The sequence below is a fragment of the Photinus pyralis genome, unplaced genomic scaffold (assembly GCF_008802855.1).
Source record: "Photinus pyralis isolate 1611_PpyrPB1 unplaced genomic scaffold, Ppyr1.3 Ppyr1.4_LG2, whole genome shotgun sequence".
In the NCBI taxonomy this organism is placed as follows: domain Eukaryota; kingdom Metazoa; phylum Arthropoda; class Insecta; order Coleoptera; family Lampyridae; genus Photinus; species Photinus pyralis.
The window spans coordinates 9,558,960-9,579,188 of record NW_022170403.1 but is presented as its reverse complement, the minus strand read 5'-3'; the positions used below and the strand labels follow the sequence as shown (position 1 = coordinate 9,579,188).

At 37.6% G+C, this 20,229-nt stretch overlaps 1 protein-coding gene across 4 annotated transcripts; it reads left to right on the top strand.

Moving 5' to 3' along the window:
* Positions 1-1,030: 1,030 nt before the first annotated feature.
* Positions 1,031-16,992, top strand: LOC116163232 (tubby-related protein 4). 4 transcript variants are annotated; one of them, XM_031477098.1, is made up of 12 exons: positions 1,031-1,338; positions 9,798-9,962; positions 10,758-10,940; positions 11,393-11,669; positions 11,715-11,974; positions 12,025-12,249; positions 12,701-12,929; positions 12,975-13,234; positions 13,285-15,088; positions 15,134-15,324; positions 15,384-15,569; positions 16,600-16,992. In XM_031477098.1, the coding sequence occupies exons 1-12, from the start codon at positions 1,243-1,245 to the stop codon at positions 16,714-16,716; spliced, it is 3,993 nt and encodes a 1,330-aa protein (XP_031332958.1). In that variant the 5' UTR covers positions 1,031-1,242; the 3' UTR covers positions 16,717-16,992. The 4 variants fall into 4 exon arrangements, with proteins under 4 accessions (XP_031332958.1, XP_031332957.1, XP_031332956.1 ...); XM_031477097.1 differs by having other exon boundaries at positions 15,378-15,569; XM_031477096.1 differs by having other exon boundaries at positions 15,372-15,569.
* The last annotated feature ends 3,237 nt before the right edge of the window (positions 16,993-20,229 follow it).

Here is a 20,229-nt window from a genome sequence, read left to right as displayed (position 1 = left end):
TATTGTTTGTTATGATTTTGTCCGTGATAATACTTCGGTCCCAGTAAATTTTGTAGTTTTTATTTTCGTGAACTGGTTCGGGTATATGTTTGTAATACGGCTCTTGTGTTGATTTGATGTTATATTTCTGAAGTAAGTATTTGTGGAGAATTTTAGCAGTGAGATTGTGTCTATTTAGATATTCGGTATTATTATTATTATTATTATTATTATTATTATTACTTCTTTTATGTTTTACATTATTGCATAAAACTACTACAACCGCGGCAACATAACGATGTCCTATTGGCGCCAAAACGTCGCATTTGCGGAAGTTAAAAGACCTGCTAGTGTAAACAGTTTTGTGAGAAATTGTGACAACAATGGCTCACCCAACTTGCCCGACAGTTTATCGCGACACTTATTGTTCACAGTGTAGGTAAATACATGTGGAAGTTTCTTGTGCGAGATTGTCGCAAGTAACTTGCTAGTCTATCTGCGCCTTTACGTGAAATCATAATATAACACAAACTATGGCGAAATCCACTTAAAAGTTTGGTCGAATTTAAAGCTTTGACTAAATTATGCATCAGTTCAATTTTTCTAGGTATGGGCTTTGAATATAATTTTATATTCAAAGGTATGGGCGATTATCGCTATTATACCTAGGTATATAAAATTGCCCCTCACCAATTACCTCTAAGTTTGTGCCACAAAACGGAACACATGTCGATTATTGCAGGGAAATTAATGCAGCAATGCAGAGAATTGGCAAGGAAATGATAAACCGATTGCCAAGTAAATTGCAAATTCGCACGCGAAGTTGTCAGTGTAAATAATTTGATTATACTACCAATCATAGTCATCATGTCGTCACACATCCACCTAGTTGTTTAACCCAAAAAATTTAAATCTCCACCGTTAATTGCGGAAATTTCAAAAGTAATATTTTTAGCATTATTTCGTCAAGCGACCTGCGCCCTTTCGATGTACTCTCTGCGCTTTCCCGGAGCGCCGAGCTTTTCGTGCAGAATTTACCCCAAATATCAAAATCAATATATGTCGGTGGTTTGCAAGGTGTAGGCTTATTATAGATGTGCTCTAATGTTTCTCAACAGACAATTCCAGTTACCAAGGTACAAAAAGCAATTCAAGTCGAGTTGATGATGTGTGCTGCATTTACTTCGTCGTTTTTCATCACTTCTTGTCATTCATTTCCTTTGGAAAAATGTGATACACTTTGTCAGGTCTAATCAAGAAAATATGCATCTTCATTTCGAACGCACCGTGAATGCCAAAAGCGATTGTTCCATATTATCACTCACCTGGATGGGGAAAGTTCCCGATGAATTACCCGAGGTAATTATTATTTTTTACTTTAGAAATTTACATTAGTTTGCAATAATTGCCCCCATTTGCAAATGACAACACATGCTCTCATTAATTAAAGTAATGCGCGGTAGATGTATACAAATACCTATGCTTGACATTCAAACGTAGTTTTATTTTAATTAAAATGCTGAAAGGTGAAGTAATTAAGAGGTTTCTTCAGTGTGCTATTTTTTGTATTTAGTAGTAAGTATAAAAAAAACCTAAATAGTCCAGGGTAATTAGCTTATTCAAACTAAATACAAAATATAAAGCTAACAATTTGTGTGAAGGTACCTAATGGATAAGTAAATAAAATTCTATAGTCTTGCAGCACGTGCATGTTGGTGGACAGCCACCATTCACGGCCATTGTGGAAGCTATAAAAAAAGTAGTTCTGCCAAAAAATTGACTTTAATATCTCAAAAACCGAAACCTCAAACAGTTTAGTTGCCTAGTCTGGAGGGTCCAGGTTTGTTGGGTTGACTATTATAAAATGAGTAATGTTGTACATCCGCCTCTTCGTCCCCTTCAACTAGAATGGAAGGTCTGTTGCAGCATGTTTCACCATTGCATTTTCCGCATATTTTTCTACCATCCCCAGTCAGTAGCAGGAAAGTCTATCCCATGCAAAGACTAAACTTGGTGAAAACTCTATAACTATGCTTGCTGCTCCAGATGTTGGTGGTAGTACCAAGAGATCAAACTTTCCACAAACTGGTTGTTTAGCTATAACCTTTTTTATAAAAGGTAAATCTAGTTCCATTAAAGTCATCCGAAGAAACGCGCCCGTTAAATAACAGTTTGAGGAAGTGATCTCCCTATTGAGCAATATACTCGTATTCTTCAGTTGAATTTGTATCATTGATTGCAGAAACCTTTTGCCTTAGTGTCGTTCGATTGCAAAGTTTAAAAGCTTGGTTTTTGCCTTAATTGAATAGTGAAGGAATTGCATCGAAATCTGTAACTGTATGGAGGAAAGCGATGTGATTTTTTTACATTCCCAAGTGCTTCTTGGGGTAGCTTGCTATTAAACAATTTTTGTAGATTAAACTTTGTTGTTGGAATTAACATTAAACGTTTATCATTATTCCGTGCTACAATCGTTATGACCAGGAGATCAGTGTCCTCGCCGACTATAAGTCCTTTCTTATTTTCGTTAGGAAATGCGAAAGCTGTATTACTACGTGAGTCGGCGTCCCTCGGAGAAATTTGAACTTTAAATTTAGCAGCCAAGAATGAAACAAAGTTACTTTTATTCGAGGTATTTTTCAAAAATTACGTAGGAGAAGGAAAATTTGAATCACTTACAACAATATCCACAGACTACTTATACTTCTTATACTGTGTTTTAATGTGTAACATTTGCTGCCGCACATGCAACGTTTATACTGAGTAGAATTGTATTATTCCAGCATGGGATTGTTAAATCGGTAAGACCTGGATCACCTGTAAGTCCTCCTTCTACTTTCATTGATATCATTAACACCTGCTCGATGGTCAAGTCCGTCCAAATGCTACTCCAGAATTTTGATGTTCGACTAATAGTAGAATATCTACTGGCGACAAATTTGTCGTACTCTTCCTTGGTTGGTCAAACGTTACAATACAAAATTTTTAGCCTTGCTTCTTGCATTCTTCCAATGCATGTTGAAGACAGAAGTATAGACAGTTGATGGAGTTGTTGGTGACATATTTGCAAAAGGTAGATGTCATATTGATGATGTTTCATATTCCCGACTTTGATTCATTGAAATATCCTTAAAACCACTCCAAACCGGAATGCCCCCCTTCAAAATACCTGGGACCTGACATCCACAGAATCATAAATTGTGCTACTTTAGCAGTAATATTATTCGAAAAGTACATGACACGCGACCTCTAGACACCGACTGAACAGCCGCAACGTGCGACCGGCAGCGGCGTCTTCTGCATTCTGATGCTGTTCCGCGACTACACCACCCACCACACGCTGCAAGACCAGAAATAATGAATTTCTATACTAAAAGCTACCTGTTTAACAATTATCAGCTTTATATTTTGTTTTAAGAATACCCTACGTATAATTATTGGTTAATTACCCTGGACTAAAATAACTGCCAATATGTATTTTAAAACTACAACTTCAAAACTTCAACATTCTTATTGCAGGTTTATACAACCGTAATACATCAAATAAATTAGTAGAGTAATCAGTAAATTGTATACTTTACCTGTGTTTATGTTACAACATAATACAACGAGCGACAAAAAGCAACTTTATAATTTTGGTCCTTCTGTTCGTCCGTCTGTAGGTACTTTCTTTGTAATTGTGTTCCACAGTCGAAATTTTTTTTTAGGAATGCAATATAAATAAACTTGTAACAAATATAGCAAAAGAGCTCCTGGGGCACTGAAAATTTGATCAGGTCTTCCGTGAGTGATGATAAACATAATACTGAAAACAGAATTGGAAAATTCGAAACCGTCCGCGAGTTATCTGGTACACAGACCGACGGAAGGATGTGTTATTTGTCGCTTAACTCTAACCTCCGCGAGTGCGTCACTCGATCTGCTTTGTCCTCTCGCTCCACTTGATCTGTCTTTGTCTGCATCAGGCGCATACATATATCGCATCCCCCTTTCTGTAGGAACTTCGTCCCGAGCATCATGTTCCAGACTCGTTGCTATACTAACGTATGGGACATAAGTTTTGAAAAAGAATGTAACAGGCCTGATCAACGAAACGAAATAACGAACTTTTATTAAAATTTTAAAGTATAACATTTTTTGATAACATGCAAATAAATCTACAAAATTGATAGCGGACCATGATCCTCAATAGCACGCATTTGGTTAAGACTTGTGTCATCTGCCGTTGGACGATGTTCAGGTCTTCTTCTCGAATCTTTCTAAATATGCAAGCCCGCAATTGTTATTAATTTTGGGCTTCCCATCCGCTGTCGTAAACTTTTCGACACAGTAACGACCAAAATTCTTTGATTGGCCGAGCTTGTGGTACGTACGTTTGAAGGGTTATGTTCTGTAGTTCATAATTGACGTTATTATGTTCCAACCATTCCGGAGTTCTTCTGCCATCCATAATGATACGAAGCCAGATCAGGCCCAAATATTATACAGTCGTTCTCATGATGACTTAATAAAGTTAAGAAGTTTTGGTAAGCATCTGTGTCCACAGCTTCTCTTCGAACTCGACCAACATATTTAGGGTGGTAAAACTCTAACCTCAGAGATCGCGCATTAGACTATAGGTAACTGTGTCAACAAATTTCGCCTTTTTTATCGGAGCAGACTGGTATCTCAGATACACGTGTAACATTGCGTCTATGAAGACGTTCATACATAGCGGCGATTTTCGCACGGCAATTTTACGACTTTGGGAGACTGATGGTCTATTGGTTTATATGGAACTCTTTCTTTTACACGATGATACTTTTTCATTGCACTGAAAATGGTTCGCCGAAAAAGTGCATCACTGCGAGAGAGCAATAACGACAGACTGTATCTCGGATTCAGTATCTCGCACACAGTATCCCCTTGTAAGAGCTCTTAATGACAAAAATGCACGTTTTGTTTATCTACTTCATGATGGTAACTAAGATAAGACATCAAAATCGGGTATAAATTTCTGGGCAAACTGTTTCTCAAAACTGCCCCATACTTATTTTATGTTCAACTTCCTCTCCTCTTCGATGAGAATTGTGAAAAACGCATTGTAAGTATTGCTCGGCCGGAATAATTGTGAGCAACGATAAAGGCCGCCCGGCCAGGCCTGACAGTACACGGACTGCCGGCGTAATCGACTTGAGTGTCGAGCATTTTAGGCATAAAAGGAAAAATTGAAACGCTTTTGAGCAGAACGCGCATGCTCAGGTGTGCGGGTGGTATCTGCCCTAGCCGCAGCAAATTTTTGTCCTTTCTACTACACTTACAAATATGACTAGCTTCGGTTAACGGTTGGTCTTTCGGGAAAATAGTGCAACAACATTTAGTGGTTGCACCCGATGGTGCAGTTGCCTTTATTTCGCGGCGGTTTAACTCGGTGCCCCGAATGCGTTACGTATTGTTAGCCTTTCCTGCTCAGTGCTGATATTGGCTTCTACTTTCCTCTCTGCTGCAGTCTCATTTTCTCGATCCTCGTCCGTTAGTCCGTACCATTTTTTTCTCTCTAGGGCTTCTTTCTGCGGTAGTATCGTTATCTTGCTGCCTCGCTCTCTCTTCGATATCACAATTGCTCTCTTCTGTTTTCGCAACAGTTGTGCATCGTTGTTGGTCTTTCCCATCCATTTCTGAATCGCTTCCTTCTCCAGTAAGGAAGCTAAAAATTACCATAGAAAACGCCTTGAGGTAAAAGGTTAGCCTTCATTGAGCGACATCTTGCGCATTTCGTCAACAATAGTATTTTCTATCTTTTATTATTAACACAAAAAAAAGTAGCACACTTTGACAACGACTTTATTACACTGCCCTCCACTTTTCTTGCAAATATTTTCTTTTTAAGAGCAACTTAATTATATAGATGCAGGAACAGCAATAATTATTGTTGCTGAAATAAAATAAGCACGAGTGTCAACATCTATTTCAATCCGTTTGTTAACATGTATCTGCCTGATGTAATGTTTTGTCCGTCTGTCTGTTCTTTGAGAACGAAAACAAGACAGCCATGTCGAACCTTCGCCAATCTATTTCTACCAGTTCAAGGACCAGTGCTATTGAATATGAGCCGTATTAATAGTCCTCTTTCTGAATGCCAGTTGAGTGTCAAAAAATACCCCTACTGAAAATCGTAGGCGTTTCTTCGTATCTTGTTTATGAAGTACGGCTGTCTGGATGGATTTTTATTTAAAGCCACTGACCTATTTAGATCACAGTGTTTAAAGCGTGTTTTCTTTTTCTAATTTTTTTCACACTCCATTAACATTATACAATAAGGGACAGTACGTACCTAAGTACTATATGTAGCGCATTTAGAAATAGTTTCGACTATACAAATAATATCGAGACAAATAACCAACGGGCATGGGTATGGGTTGCGATAATAAAAGTTAAGAAATCTTTATTGCTTATGTCTTTAGCTGGATCACATCAATAACAACGAAACAATTGTTTTACGGGAAATTCGATCTCCGGCGTTGTAATTAAAGGATCACTATCACTCAATATATTTTCTAAACATTTTGAAAGGCATTCCAATAAATTCAACATATCTACCCAATTTCAAGTTAATTTTCTGTTATGCATGTATTGTCCAAATTCTCGCGTAAATAGGTATAGCTTAGATCTTTAGATATTCCTATATCTACGTCTACATACACATTTGCATAGTTGCACGATACGTACCCATTAAACCTTTATTATACGGACATCCGACTTACCTTACTGAACGAACGATTAATGATATTTGGCTAGGAATTAATTAAGGAATGCAAATGTAAGCATTAAGTTTAGCTCCTGACCTACCGGTATACTTTGTGTCTACATATGGTAAAATTAGGTTGGGTAATAAATGTGATAAATAAAATGATTAGCCGAGCGTTTAATTACCCAAAATCGTCCGGAAACCTTCATTTTCATGCCCACTTCCTGTCAGGAAATTTTAGTTTCCATGACAGATGCAGAGCAGAGTACGTTTTCTGCTGCTTGTCACTTTACCGGCCGCACTGTCACTTTACCGGCCCCATCTAAACGTCTATAACGACTCCTGTCATCACTGACCGATTGACAAAAATCAAAAGTTCTATATAGAAATGAAATTGTATATATACGATTTCGGGTAAAATTTAATACAAAACTCGTCAGTAAAATGAAATTACTTGACCCGGAAATTAAAGTATTCGCCCCAAAGGGGCCTCGCACTTCAATATTTCCTCGCCACTAATGTGTCATTTTCCGGACTTTTATGTAAATATCTATTATGCATGAATAGAACGGCACTTTTTAGTGTAACACAACGAAATTGAGGCAATGCTTATGTGCTCGAATTTCCGTCCGTCCGTCCGTCCGTTCCATCGAGATCTCGGCCCTTGGGCAACCTACAGACTGAAATTTGAACCACAATATAATATTTGTACAACTAGAGAAGAAAGTGGAGTTTTTCGGCTGGAGTTCAAAGCTTCACACATGAGCGTAGCGAGTGTGTCAATTGAACGAGAGTTGAAAAACACTTTCTTCTCAAGTTTTACACATAATTTTTTCTGAAAGTAGGTACAATCAAAATTGCAAAATTATCGTATGCAATATTTATAGTCAGGGAGACATTTCTGAAAAAGGCTCTCTAAATCATGTCTAACGGCGTATTGTGCTACAAACTGGCAACAGACGGTTTTAGACTAATTCGACTCCGCTGAAAACGATGCGCCCTGTTGCCAGACCTGATTTTGGCATTTAATCCCTTCAATCCAAGATGGCGACTGAAATTGCCGTTTTTCGTTTATTTCGAGCCCGCAAGGTACGCCACTGAACGTTTTGGGTATACTACGGGTAGAATAACATCTAGTACACACGAAGACACCGGTTAGGCACACTTTCGTATTCATAATAGGGGCTTAAATGCAATTTGCCGTGTTCTCGACACCCAATATTTGTTTCTAGGGTAAACTTAACATTTAAGTATGTAGACACCTCCAACAGCGCCATATGCCTGGGGCCTAAATACCATAATATGGCGCCTGGAAAGTTTAAAAACAGTGAAAAAGTCATTTTTTTGCCGTATTTTTACTACACCGACCATTCATTCCTCATTTCGGTGGCCCGGAGCAATAATATGCGAATTGCGACTACCAATGCGGATGTTGCACACTTGAAAAGGGCTTAACTGCGGATGTTAACTATAGAACCAAGAGGCAGAAATTGGTTTGGCGGTCTAATTTCAAGGTATTGGGTAAGTAAAAATATAGGTACATGTGACAACATGCTTTTAAATTTTTAATTAAAACGTAACTCTTGGCTTGGCAGTCGAAACTGTTTAGAATATTGAACACTAATATTATGTAAAATGATAGGATGCTAACTGTAAAACGATTTAACGAATGAGAAAGTTACAGTTCAACTTTTTCAAACATTGTGACTTCCTCCCTTTCAGGGAAAACAATAATACTAATAGTCATCGTTCGAGCTGTTGTCGCTTTCAATGTAAGGTAAAATAATGTTACTTTCGCTGCCTCCTTTGCAATTTCGCCCTTTCCATGGGTCACGTCATCAATCTGTGTCAAAGCATCGTTTCCTCCAAACAGCAGGGATATAAAAAGGAAAACGCTTTCCAGTACCACGGCAACTGCCTCGCTCTTGCTGGCCTGGCGTTACTAGGTACCATTTGTACCGCTTCTTACAGATTTCAGGTAACTCAGTGCAACGTGAACAAGCTCACAAAAAAGAGAGTACCTATATTGTGGCGGGTAAATTTCAAACGCAAAATCATTTCCTTAAAGATTTTCATTTTGCATAATATTAGTGTTCAATATTCTTAACAGTTTCGACTGCCAACAGTTACCTACGCTTTAAACAAATCAAAGAAAAATTGGGAAGCGTGTTTTCATATATTTTTACTTACCCATATTGCCCTGAAATTACGCCGCCAAACCAACTTCGCCTCTTGGCTCCGAAGTCAACGTTTATAGGAGACGGGTCCCTATATTCGCAGTTAAGCCCTTCAGATGTGTAACATCTAGATTTGTAGTCACAATTCGCATATTATTGCTCCGGGCCACCGAAATGGAGAATGAGTGCCCAGTGTAGTAAAAATACGACTTTTTCACTGTTTTTGGACTTTCCAGGCGCCATATTGGTATTTAGGCCCCTGGCATATGGCGCTGCGGGAGGTCCCCACATATTTACATGTTAATTTTAACATATAAATAAACATTGGACGCCGGTACCAGGCCAGAAAGAAAAAAAGGACGAAAAATTACGAAGATTTGCATTTTTGACGTTTTTGTTTTTTACTTTCTTCACTAGAGAGGAAAATCACATTTTCTTCACCCTGTTTAGAGACGAAAGTATAGTAGTTTCTAAAGTAGTTTCAGAAATTCGCAAAACGATCTCAAGATGTTCCTCAGTTGTCCTGTTCATACATTTGTTTTTGCGATTATTTATAGATTTATAGACTGGTATTAACCGCGAGCCGGATCGAACCTTGTCGCGGGACAGATTTGGTCCGCGGGCCGCTATTTCCCCATCTCTGGATTATCCAATGTGACACCAAGGAACGTTATTAGTTCTTTTTGTTGAGGCATAGATTTGTCTCCTGACCGAACGTACAATGACTTATCGAGTTTATTATCAAATACAATGAGACCTGTTTTTTCCTGATTTAATGTTAAGAAATTATTATCACACCAATTACTCCAACGTGTTTTCGGTATGGATAGGCAATATTTGCTTTTCCCATGCCTTAAAAATAAATTATTTATAAAATAATAGCATTTTACTAATTTACTATATGATTGTTCTAGGACGAAGGTTGGAAACTCAATAGAACAAATTATTACCAGGAGGGATGGTTGGCAACTGGAAACGTTCGTGGCATTGTCGGCGTTACATTTACCACTAGTCATTGTAAAAAGAATGTTGACTTTCCTCCACGTACTAACTACAATTTAAGAGGACACCGTTCAGAGGTCAGTGAGGCTAAATCACTTCTGTCAATTTGAAAATATTCCATGCCGAATGTTCGTAACAGGATTCACTATGGGTATTGAACGTACATTTAATTTTAATTAAAATTATTTATTTACAATTAACTATAACAATACTTTTATAACAGTCTTGAAATGGATTAATTTATAGGTAACAGTAATTTAATTATTATTTAACTCGCAATTTATAACATAACACAAGGCGGGATCTATTTATAATTAATATTTCACTTCGACAACGGTGTTTGAACTCACTGAAGCACAATTCGATTTGCTTATATAGCAAATACTCATCTTTTTAGAAAGTTCTCGAACGCTTTCGAACGCTGCCCAATATTCTATAGTGTTCTCGAACAAACACGTTATGTTGTCCGGAAAGAATGCGTGTCATTCGTTTTCGTTTCTTGTCGCCAATGACTAATCTTTTATGGCGCCTCGATGTCTATCGGGATTTCTAGAATATGGATATATTGAGTGACCACTACCACCACTTCAGAGAAACGGTATATACGTTTGTTTTAAAGATATACATATTTCAGAATATTGCTGCCTAAATTTGATATAAGTAAGACTTTTAAAGGAACTTGCACAAGCATGTTCAATTGAAGAAAAATGAATTTTTCATAACCCATTTGAGATTCTCATTGCAGCTAGAACAAATTTTGAAATAAATGCTCTAAATGTGGTGTTTCCTAAATTTATTGAAGTAGTGCTGGTAACTTCAAATTACCTACGTATTTGGCTGCAATTATTTGTTAAAATGTCATTCTTTTTTAGGTAATTCTAGTAAAGTGGAATGAACCTTACCAAAAATTAGCATCCTGTGATAGTTCCGGTATTATATTTGTATGGATTAAGTATGAGGGGAGGTGGTCAATCGAATTAATAAATGATCGCAGCACACCTGTTACTCATTTTTCGTGGTCTCATGATGGGCGAATGGCACTAATTTGTTACCAGGTAAGGTTTGAAACACCTATCTATTAGGTATATATTATACTACAGGGAGTGTCAAATCATCAGGTTAAACAAAGACAGAAATGTTTTGGAATGGTCAAGACCTTTATTTCACTTTTATTGGGTAGTTCTGTTTTGTTAAATATGCCAAAATAATTAATATTTTTTGGGCTTCTTCCATTTTTTTTGCTACACGCCTATAGTTTTTCAAAGGTGGAATTTTGGATTTGATAAACATGTATTACGATCGGACGCATTCACGCGTATGTGTCTTTCGAAAATTAGCAAAGGTATGATTTAGAGGCCGAAGTCAAAAGCTTCCTTTGGGAGAACTTTAATTCACGTTCTCAGCGTCGGGCTTTCCTTCATAGTTGCCAACCTTCACCGGATATACACCTACAATCTAAAACCCGCATTATCGCCGTGTCAGTAAAATAACTGAAACTATTTTTAAGGATGGATTTGTTTTGGTTGGTTCAGTCGCGGGTCAACGATATTGGTCTTCAATGTTAAACTTAGAAGCAACTATTACATGTGGTATTTGGACTCCGGATGATCAGCAAGTGTATTTTGGAACCACGTCAGGCCAAATAATTGTGATGGATGTGCATGGTGCCATGGTGTCACAAGTGCAACTGAGCGCAGATGTGGGAATATCATCTATGGCATGGTCTTGCGAGAAATTTAAAATGGAAGAAGGCGACGACAATGATCCCGGTGTTACCAATGCCGGTACGAACACATTCCATAAACTGTTTAGATACCGTTTAATTCCAGCCGAACGAAGATTTGTGCTTGCTGTTTCTTTACAAAATGGTTACATATTCCTTTTAAAAACCTTTGACGATGTGTCACCTATTCACGTGGATACGGAATTGCAAGCACCTCTTTGCATGGAATGGAGTAATTCCAGAGAAATTCTGGCGGTAGCAGGCACCGCCAGAAAACAAGCAAACATTAATGAAACAATTAGTATGCTAAAATTTTATAATGAAAAAGGCGTATTGTTATACGACGCCGTCGTACCATTTACACAAGTAAGCAATGTCCATCGTCTTGAATGTTATACAAGCAATGCCATTTCTAGACTACCGTATCCGCGTTAACATGGGGCCACAACGATAAAAGATTATTTTTGGCAACAGGAACCCAAATCCACATTGCTTGGGTTTCAAGAAGAATAGCAACTTTACAGCTACTATGCAGATTATGTATTCATAATTCAGTTTGCCATGAATCGCAACTTCCAGCCTTACCTTTACCAGCACGAATTAGAAGTTTGATTGCAAACCTTTTTGCCCAAACCATACGAGTTAGTGTTTTTCAACTTAACTTAATTGGAGAGCCAGAAACATAATTGTTAACCAAGGACCTAAGGCTTTGAATATATTCAAAGCCTAAGGTCAATCTATTCCAGTTTTTCAAATTCTAAAATCTTACTGTTGATCGTTTTGTAAGTAGTACCTAGATATAGAAAGGTATCAAAGCAGAATACGTAAGAAACGTAAAACCAGTGAATTATTTTGCTACTTTTAGTCAAAATTTTGAATTTAAACCGTTAAGAAATCAGGGCTTTCTGGCAAAATCGCCGCACAATTGGGCAACCATCTCGACAGGTGTAGAAGGGGCAGTTGTTGATTATCACAAGTTGCATGTTACATAAAGTGTCACACTTTTCGGTTAAATGAGTATCTAGAAGATTACGTTTTGGCTCTCTATATATCAATATACCTTGATTTCAAAACTAACTTCCCCATTTCCAGTGCTGTGTGCCTGAAGCAAGTGCTTTAAGAGATTTTGTATCTAAACCTCCAGTGGGGTCGGTTCGCTTACATTGTACAATGATAAGACACGATGAAGATAACAATTTATCATCAGGAACATGTTACACATTATATTTGGAATATTTAGGAGGGCTGGTACCACTTTTAAAAGGTAAACGGACAAGTAAAATTCGACCTGAGTTTGTAATATTCGATCCACAAGTTGAAGGTACGGAAAAGTGACGTAAGCGTAATCATTAGGTATGAATTTTAGACTTTGGTATACAGTTGCGATGGTCTCCAGAATCGAAAAGTTCAGGGTCCTCTGTTCAGTCTACTAACGGTAGTGGGGTTTTGACGGAATCTTCGGATAGTGATAGGGAAGAGGGGTGTGCGGGGTCTCCACGAATGCAAAGACGGCGTAAACGCCGGAATAAGTCGCAACCTCGGGCAAGTCAACAAGAGAAACCGCAAACACATGTATCAAATGAGGCCGACGGAGATGACTTAGCTTACGTAGATACCCTACCAGAGGTAAGTTCATTAATTTTTGAAGTAGTCGACACTAACGCATTGCGCTGTAGCATGTCAGATTAGTGGAAGTTACGTCCAACATATGGGGGACTAAATTCAAGATTCACGGTTTAGTGAATTCCGTGCCTGCCAATCTGGGTCAAGTAACTTATAAAACCTCCCTATTGCATTTGCAACCCAGGCAAATGACTCTTGTAATGACGGAGCTGCGAGATGACTTCCCAACTGGTCCCGATCCTACTTTTAATCCGAACATATTCTCTGAAGATGAAGAAGAACCCAACAATGCTGAAGAATGTGCTAAACTGCGCCGTACATCATTAGATCATAGTCCGCCCATAGCTCCAATGTCACCGCGACCAAGGTTAAACAAACCAAAATTGCAGACTATGGCTCCAGAAGTGAGCATAGCAACAATTGCGCCAGTTCCGGCGCTTGCACGTACAGAATCATACGACGATGAAACTTTATTTCATATCGGTGAAATAGTCGGATACTGCGAAAATGTTCGCCCCCAATGCTCTTACGGAAGTAGTCAGGGAACGGCAAGAGCGTGTAACACCCTACAGAATACCAATTTTATAACGCAATATGGGAGAACAAATGCAGGTAACTCTACCAATCAGAGACACGCAATATCTCCTTTGTGCTGTGAGGGATCCGTCCCAGCTTTGCAATCACCTAAGAACGCCGTTGCACCAAGTGACATTATTTTCGATAGACCACCAGCGCAAACTTTACTGTCTTATTCAACGGCCAATTACACCAACACTTCAAACAATATTCAACAAGTCAAGTCTAGTATTATTAACGACCACGGGCGCAACGGAATGGCCGTCAATTTAAATTTAGCAAGCGATCATCGTAAGCCCATAGTAGTTAAAAAGGATGGCATGGAATCTGCCCCCAAAATATGCCACCAGAATGACAATACAAATTTTCTAACTACTTTAAGTATGAATCTTAGAAGTAGTACTTGTGAAGGGATAAATAATACTGTAGTGAAAACCGAAATTGTTTCGCAGACCCAAAAAAGTGAAACGGGCGAGAAACTAAAATTTATTGATGAAGAAAACAACGAAGAAGCTATAGCCGGTCCATCCAGAAAGCTACCAAACGCTGCGTATATTACAGATTCTATGATACGAAGTTGCAGCGTCGGATACTTAGATTTAGTTGATGCGCAATTAGTTCCTAGCGATGTAACATTACAAATGTTACGAAAAGATGCTCCTAAACGGTTAGTGTTAGTCAATCAAAAAACTAAGCAAAGGAAACATTCCAAAAAACTGATTCAAGATCACAGAAACATCGTGTATAAGTCATCGCGCTTAAAAAACTGTGGCAAATCCAAGAGTTTAGATTCAACAGATATTTTTCCATCTTGCGAAGCGCAAAACATACGTAATTTAAAAAATCACCTTGAGGAACCAATACCGGAAGTAGAAAATAAAAGCAGTGATGAAAAGTCGTCCAGTCCATCTCCGCCAACAAGTAAATCTACCATTGAGGCCTTATCATCATCCGGTAAACGAGACTCTAAATTAAATTTTTTTGTTAATAAATCACCCTTAATTAAGCGAAAAAAATCGGATAGTGATATAGTGAGTGAAAAAGTTTCTAAAAATAGAAGTAGGACTAAACAAAAAACTCCCATCTGTCCTCGAAAAGAAATAAGTATTAATTCATCGTCCAATACCGAACCGAACACTCCAAAAAGTACCCCTATCCACACTCACGCTTTATCCACGTTAGAAAATTTTATAACCAAACTAAGAGATGATAATAGGACGCCCCCACCCTCACCCCGCTTACCGAGAAGTTCTCCTTCATCGCCAGCACCAAGCAAAAAAGGTTGGTAACGTTATAACGGCGTATATCGCAAAGTTATGCTTCTAGGTAAACGACCGCAATCTGCTTCGCCCATTCGGAAACACTTACTGGCGTCGCCGTTATTAGGGAGGAAGAATAGAAAAAATAAAGCCCAGGAGAGCTCCGATGATGAAGTAAATGCTTCCGGAGACGAAGTGTTTAATGGTACAAATTACCGTGATCTAGAGACGTTTCAAAAAGCTCAACTGCGACAGAAGGTACATAGTACGTTAATTTCCTAAATTTTTAAGTTAGTTCTACGAAGTTACAGTTGAAGCGCGGAAAAATAGAACCGAATGGTACCAACTGTAATTCTTTTCCATCTGTCCAAAGACGCGAATTTGTAATGCACAACAAAGCTCCAATGTGGAACGAAAGTAGTCAGGTGTATCAACTAGATTTTGGTGGAAGGGTGACGCAGGAATCTGCGAAAAATTTTCAAATTGAATTTCGAGGCAAGCAAGTGAGTATTGGTTGGGTATGTTAGAGAGTACATAAATGCAAGGTCCAGGGTCAAGGAAAAGATGGTAACCGTCACTTATTCCGTATGGACGTTTTTCCAAAGAACTTAGTCCACAATTATCGGTTTCCGCACTTCTCGATTAAAATTTAGGTGATTCTTCTTGGTTCGAATATTCAACCTATAAGTTGCAAAGATTTTTTTAAATCCGGTCATTTGCGCGCCGAAAACGGCTTTTGCATATAGGCAGTGCTCGCTTGGGAATGTGACAGATAATCTGCATATCAACGAAATATTTGCATCACGGGATCACGGCGTTTGGAATACAATTAAGTAAACAAATTCACAAGACCGTCTCGTTCGTTTTAAAAATAGGTGGCGCCGATCTCTATAGAAGTCAGCTTGATTGAGGATTCCCCTAGGTTAAGACTCGTTTTCGTGGCATAAGTATGACGTTCACCCAAATTGATTTCCTTATTGGCTTTATACTGCTTCAGCGTTCCTTAGGTCAAGATTCATCTCTGTTGATAAGGGATTAAATACTTCTGAGATAAGAGTTAATTACCTACGGCCCGGCTGGGAACACGTTAGTGCCCCTCTAGTGTATTTGACTTCGTGCGGATAACACACTAACTTCGCGACCTACTTCTTGTAATCTCAATTTTAGCGGACGACCTGTACGCTATAATGGTCACTGTCGCGGATCTTTTACCTTTCCCGTGTCTATAATGCCGCCGTGCTAGCATGAAAACAAAACAAACGCAAACCTGGCGACTCAAGTATAATTTTCACCTACCACAAACCTCCATTCTTATCATTATGACCGCCTGAGGTTGTTGTTGCCTTATTAATTTTTTAAAAAGAAAAAGAGAAAAGAAACACAACCGAGAGCACAACTCTAGAACAACGTAATTATTCATAATTTAAAACTGAATTTAAATTTAATCCCAGCCTTATTAATTATAAGATATCTTATAATTAGGGAAAACATGAAATTACTTATATGAAAATATCTGTAACATAATTTTTTTAGGTGATGCAATTTGGAAGAATAGATGGTAACGCATACACTTTGGATTTTCAATATCCATTTTCGGCTCTTCAAGCATTTGCAGTGGCCCTTGCAAACGTAACCCAAAGATTAAAGTAGATGAACATATCTTTTATGCAATGTCAACGATCTGCCAAATTTACATAAAACGCTTAGTAAAAAACCATCATCATAATTTAATATATGAGAGATATATTTTAAATTAATTCATATAGAGGTAATAACATAAATGGTATGAATTTAATTTTTATGTAAACAAAACAAAAAATTCCATCCACCGCAATAACTTTGAAAACCAAAGTATTATTGTATAATTTTAAGTGAAGAATACAGCTTAATAATGAATTAAATGTATTGTATCGCCCACTGCTTTAATTAATGTTACTATTAATCGTTGTGTTATCTAAATGAATGTGTTTTACTATTTAATGTTACAAACTGTTTAAAGTAAAAATTTGTTACATCTTACCTACTTTAAGTTTTTGTATCGTAAGTTTGTATTAAAATTTATATTGTTTATAGTGTTTGTACAAGTATTATGTAAGTAAATGAGAGTAAAACATGAAATAAAACCATTTACGCTTTTTTTAAAATGACTTTCTTTTCAAGGAACTTGTGATGCTCTTGGATGTCTCTGATCCACCACTGGAATTTTGAGTTACCCTATACTTACAGTTTGTGGAAAAATTACAAGCTGAGCGATCTAACTTTCATCAAAGAGTACCGGCCCATAGCATTCCTACTAATGTAAACCAACGGTTATACCATTTATACAATGGTTATAACCATTTGTATATGGTTATACCATTGTTTAAATAAAGTATTTAAACAATGGTTATACCATCTGCGCCAACCGGACGTATGTTTTACGTATACCTACTTATACCTGTATAAAGCCGGATTTATAGTTCCGTAGCCGTAAGAACGTAAGAACGGAACCGTAAAATCTTACGTTAACGAAAATAATACGATTTATAGTTAGGTACCGTAGTGGCAAGTGATGTCCTTGCGCATTTAGCGCGTAACGAATTGTGTCATTGTATGTCATCTGTCAGTACCTAAGAGTAACGCGCATTTCAAAATTCAAATTGTCTTTCTTTTAATTTTGTTTGAAATGTACGAACTACTTCTTTTCGCTTCAACAATTCTTGTATGTTATTGTACGATATGTATGTCAATAATTAAATAAACAAAACGAAGGGGGGTGAGGAGGGTTGGACGGACGTCGCAAACATCCGTTCGTACGTATACCAAATTTGAACGAGATAAAGCCGGATTTATAGTTCCGTAGCCGTAAGAACGTAAGAACGGCACCGTAAAATCTTACGTCAACGAAAATTATACGATTTATAGTTACCGTAGTGGTAAGAGATGAGCTTGCGCTTTAGTGCGAAACGAGATCTGCCATTGTATGTCATCTGTCAGTAAGAGTAACGTGCATTTCAAAATAATAATAACCAACAAAGTGTCAATAATTATTGTAAATAAACGAAACGAACGTCGGGATAAACTCAACTGTTTGAATTATCCGAGTACTGCCGACGACAAACGCGTTAGCACGATTTACCGTAAGAAATAAGATTTGGGCATTACCTACGTACCGTAATCGTTCTAACGCAACGTTAACGCGAACTATAAACATTCACACGCAACAAGTAGGGTTTAATTCCAAACGTTACGGTAAGGCGTTGCGGGTACGGAACTATAAATTCAGCTTAAGTCAGTAGTGCAGCGGAGAGACCCGCGAAATCGTTCAAAAAATTTTTTCGGAGTAGAAAGAATTGGGACCTACACCATTTTGATTTTTTTATTCATCGTTTTTACGTAAAAAATAGTCGTATATGAAAATAAAGAGAAGAACATTTTCAACATTTTATCTATTTGCCTTTTTTTGTAGATCCCATAAATAGAGTAAGACGTTCATTTGAAAGGATGGTTTTCAGAAAGCAGTTGATGGAATCTGGACCATCCACTCAGGTGGAGCTGTGGAAGTTGAAAGATATGATGCTGAACCATCACCGATGTGTAACCTGTGGGATGATCAAAAAGGACTTACTCAATGGTAGCGAAAATCATAATTATACGTCTTTTCCTTAGACCAATTATTTTGTAATAAATTGATTGGAGAGGAATTTTGTGTTTTATTTAATAAGTGTAATAACCAGTTCTTCTTGATATTACTGTCTTTTCATTTCCTTCACCTGCAAAGATATTCAAAATTTTACATTGAATAAATATTCTTAATTCTGATATTCAGTCCAATTGTTATAAATTTTCATCTAAAAAGGAAAGATGTTCTCATAATACTTGTAGGGATTTGTTTCTTACTAGAAACAACCAAATTTATATTCATATTTACAGTTTTTATATCGCTAATTCTACTAATAAAACGTTTAGAAAATAGTCGTTCACAATATGTGTAAAGGTATGATTCCGAAAACGGCGACAGCGTCAGGTATTTATGATCTGCTCCCTAGGCCGTACGCCACACACATGCCTACGTGTATTGTGTGTTGCCAACTTTTTGACGCAAAATGGCGGCCGAACTCCTATTGTCGCCACTGTCTCTATAAAGTCACTGTAAACATCCCTAGATCCATACGCCACCTAGTCGCTAAGCGAAGGACTAGTCTGATCTCTGATGAACCGTAAGAGCCCAGGGGGTCAATTTTTGAGCGCTCGCAAATGGGAAACGTATACGGAACAATACGAATAGTAGTTTGTTTCAAATTTTGACAGCACGTTTCTTTGCGCTCTCTTAAAATATCCTTCGCTTTTTTGCGAGCGGTAGATAGCTGGCGTAATTTGATATTCGAATGCGTTTTGCTTTGAATATAAAGTATAGTGACCAGTTGATCGTCAATTTTAAAAATTTTATCGAAAATAGAAGAATTGATAAACGTTTTGGCCATTCAAGATTTTAGATTTTTTACGTAATTTGGTTTTCCGGGAACTATAGGATGCATAGACTGCACGCATGTGCCCATTTTTCCTCCGAAAATTGAGGATCCGGAGCACCCTGAATATTTATATATAAACCGAAATGGTTACCACTCTATTAACGTTACAAAAATGTTGTTAGATATGTGACAGCAGCCTCAACATTCTAAATGTGAAAGCAAGGTATCCGGGAAGTAGAGGTACTAACGATGCAAATAGATATACCTATATCAGAAAAAACTCGTTGTTGATCCATTCTCTAAATGGGGTGATGAACCATATAGGAAATAGACGACTCAATTCCTCAAAGGGGAAGGTTTTGAGGAATTGAGTTTTCCTATTTATGGAATCAATCAAGTGTCCATGGTCTTATGCAGCAATTACATCGATTAGTATTGGGTGTGTGACACATTTATTAATAAATGTAGTTCCTTACACTAATACTTATTCTTTACAGGAGATTCGGGATATCCCCTTCGCTCTTGGTTGTTAACACATTTTAATAATGTGGAACCAAACACTCCAGAAAGCCGTTACAATAATCTCCACAAAACAACAAAGGCAACAATAGAGATGTAATGGTTTGTTAAAGAAGCAATTTCGTTTTTTATTAAAGCATCGATTTCTTCATTATACCTATACTCCAGTCGACGCGCCGCTTCGCTCTAGTGA

Coding starts and splice junctions, on each gene's coding strand:
- LOC116163232 (XM_031477095.1), top strand. CDS start 1,243: ATGCATCTTCATTTCGAACGCACCGTGAATGCCAAAAGCGATTGTTCC. Junction 10,941..11,392: donor TGGCACTAATTTGTTACCAG/GTAAGGTTTGAA, acceptor ACTATTTTTAAG/GATGGATTTGTTTTGGTTGG. Junction 15,089..15,133: donor GCCAGCACCAAGCAAAAAAG/GTTGGTAACGTT, acceptor TTATGCTTCTAG/GTAAACGACCGCAATCTGCT.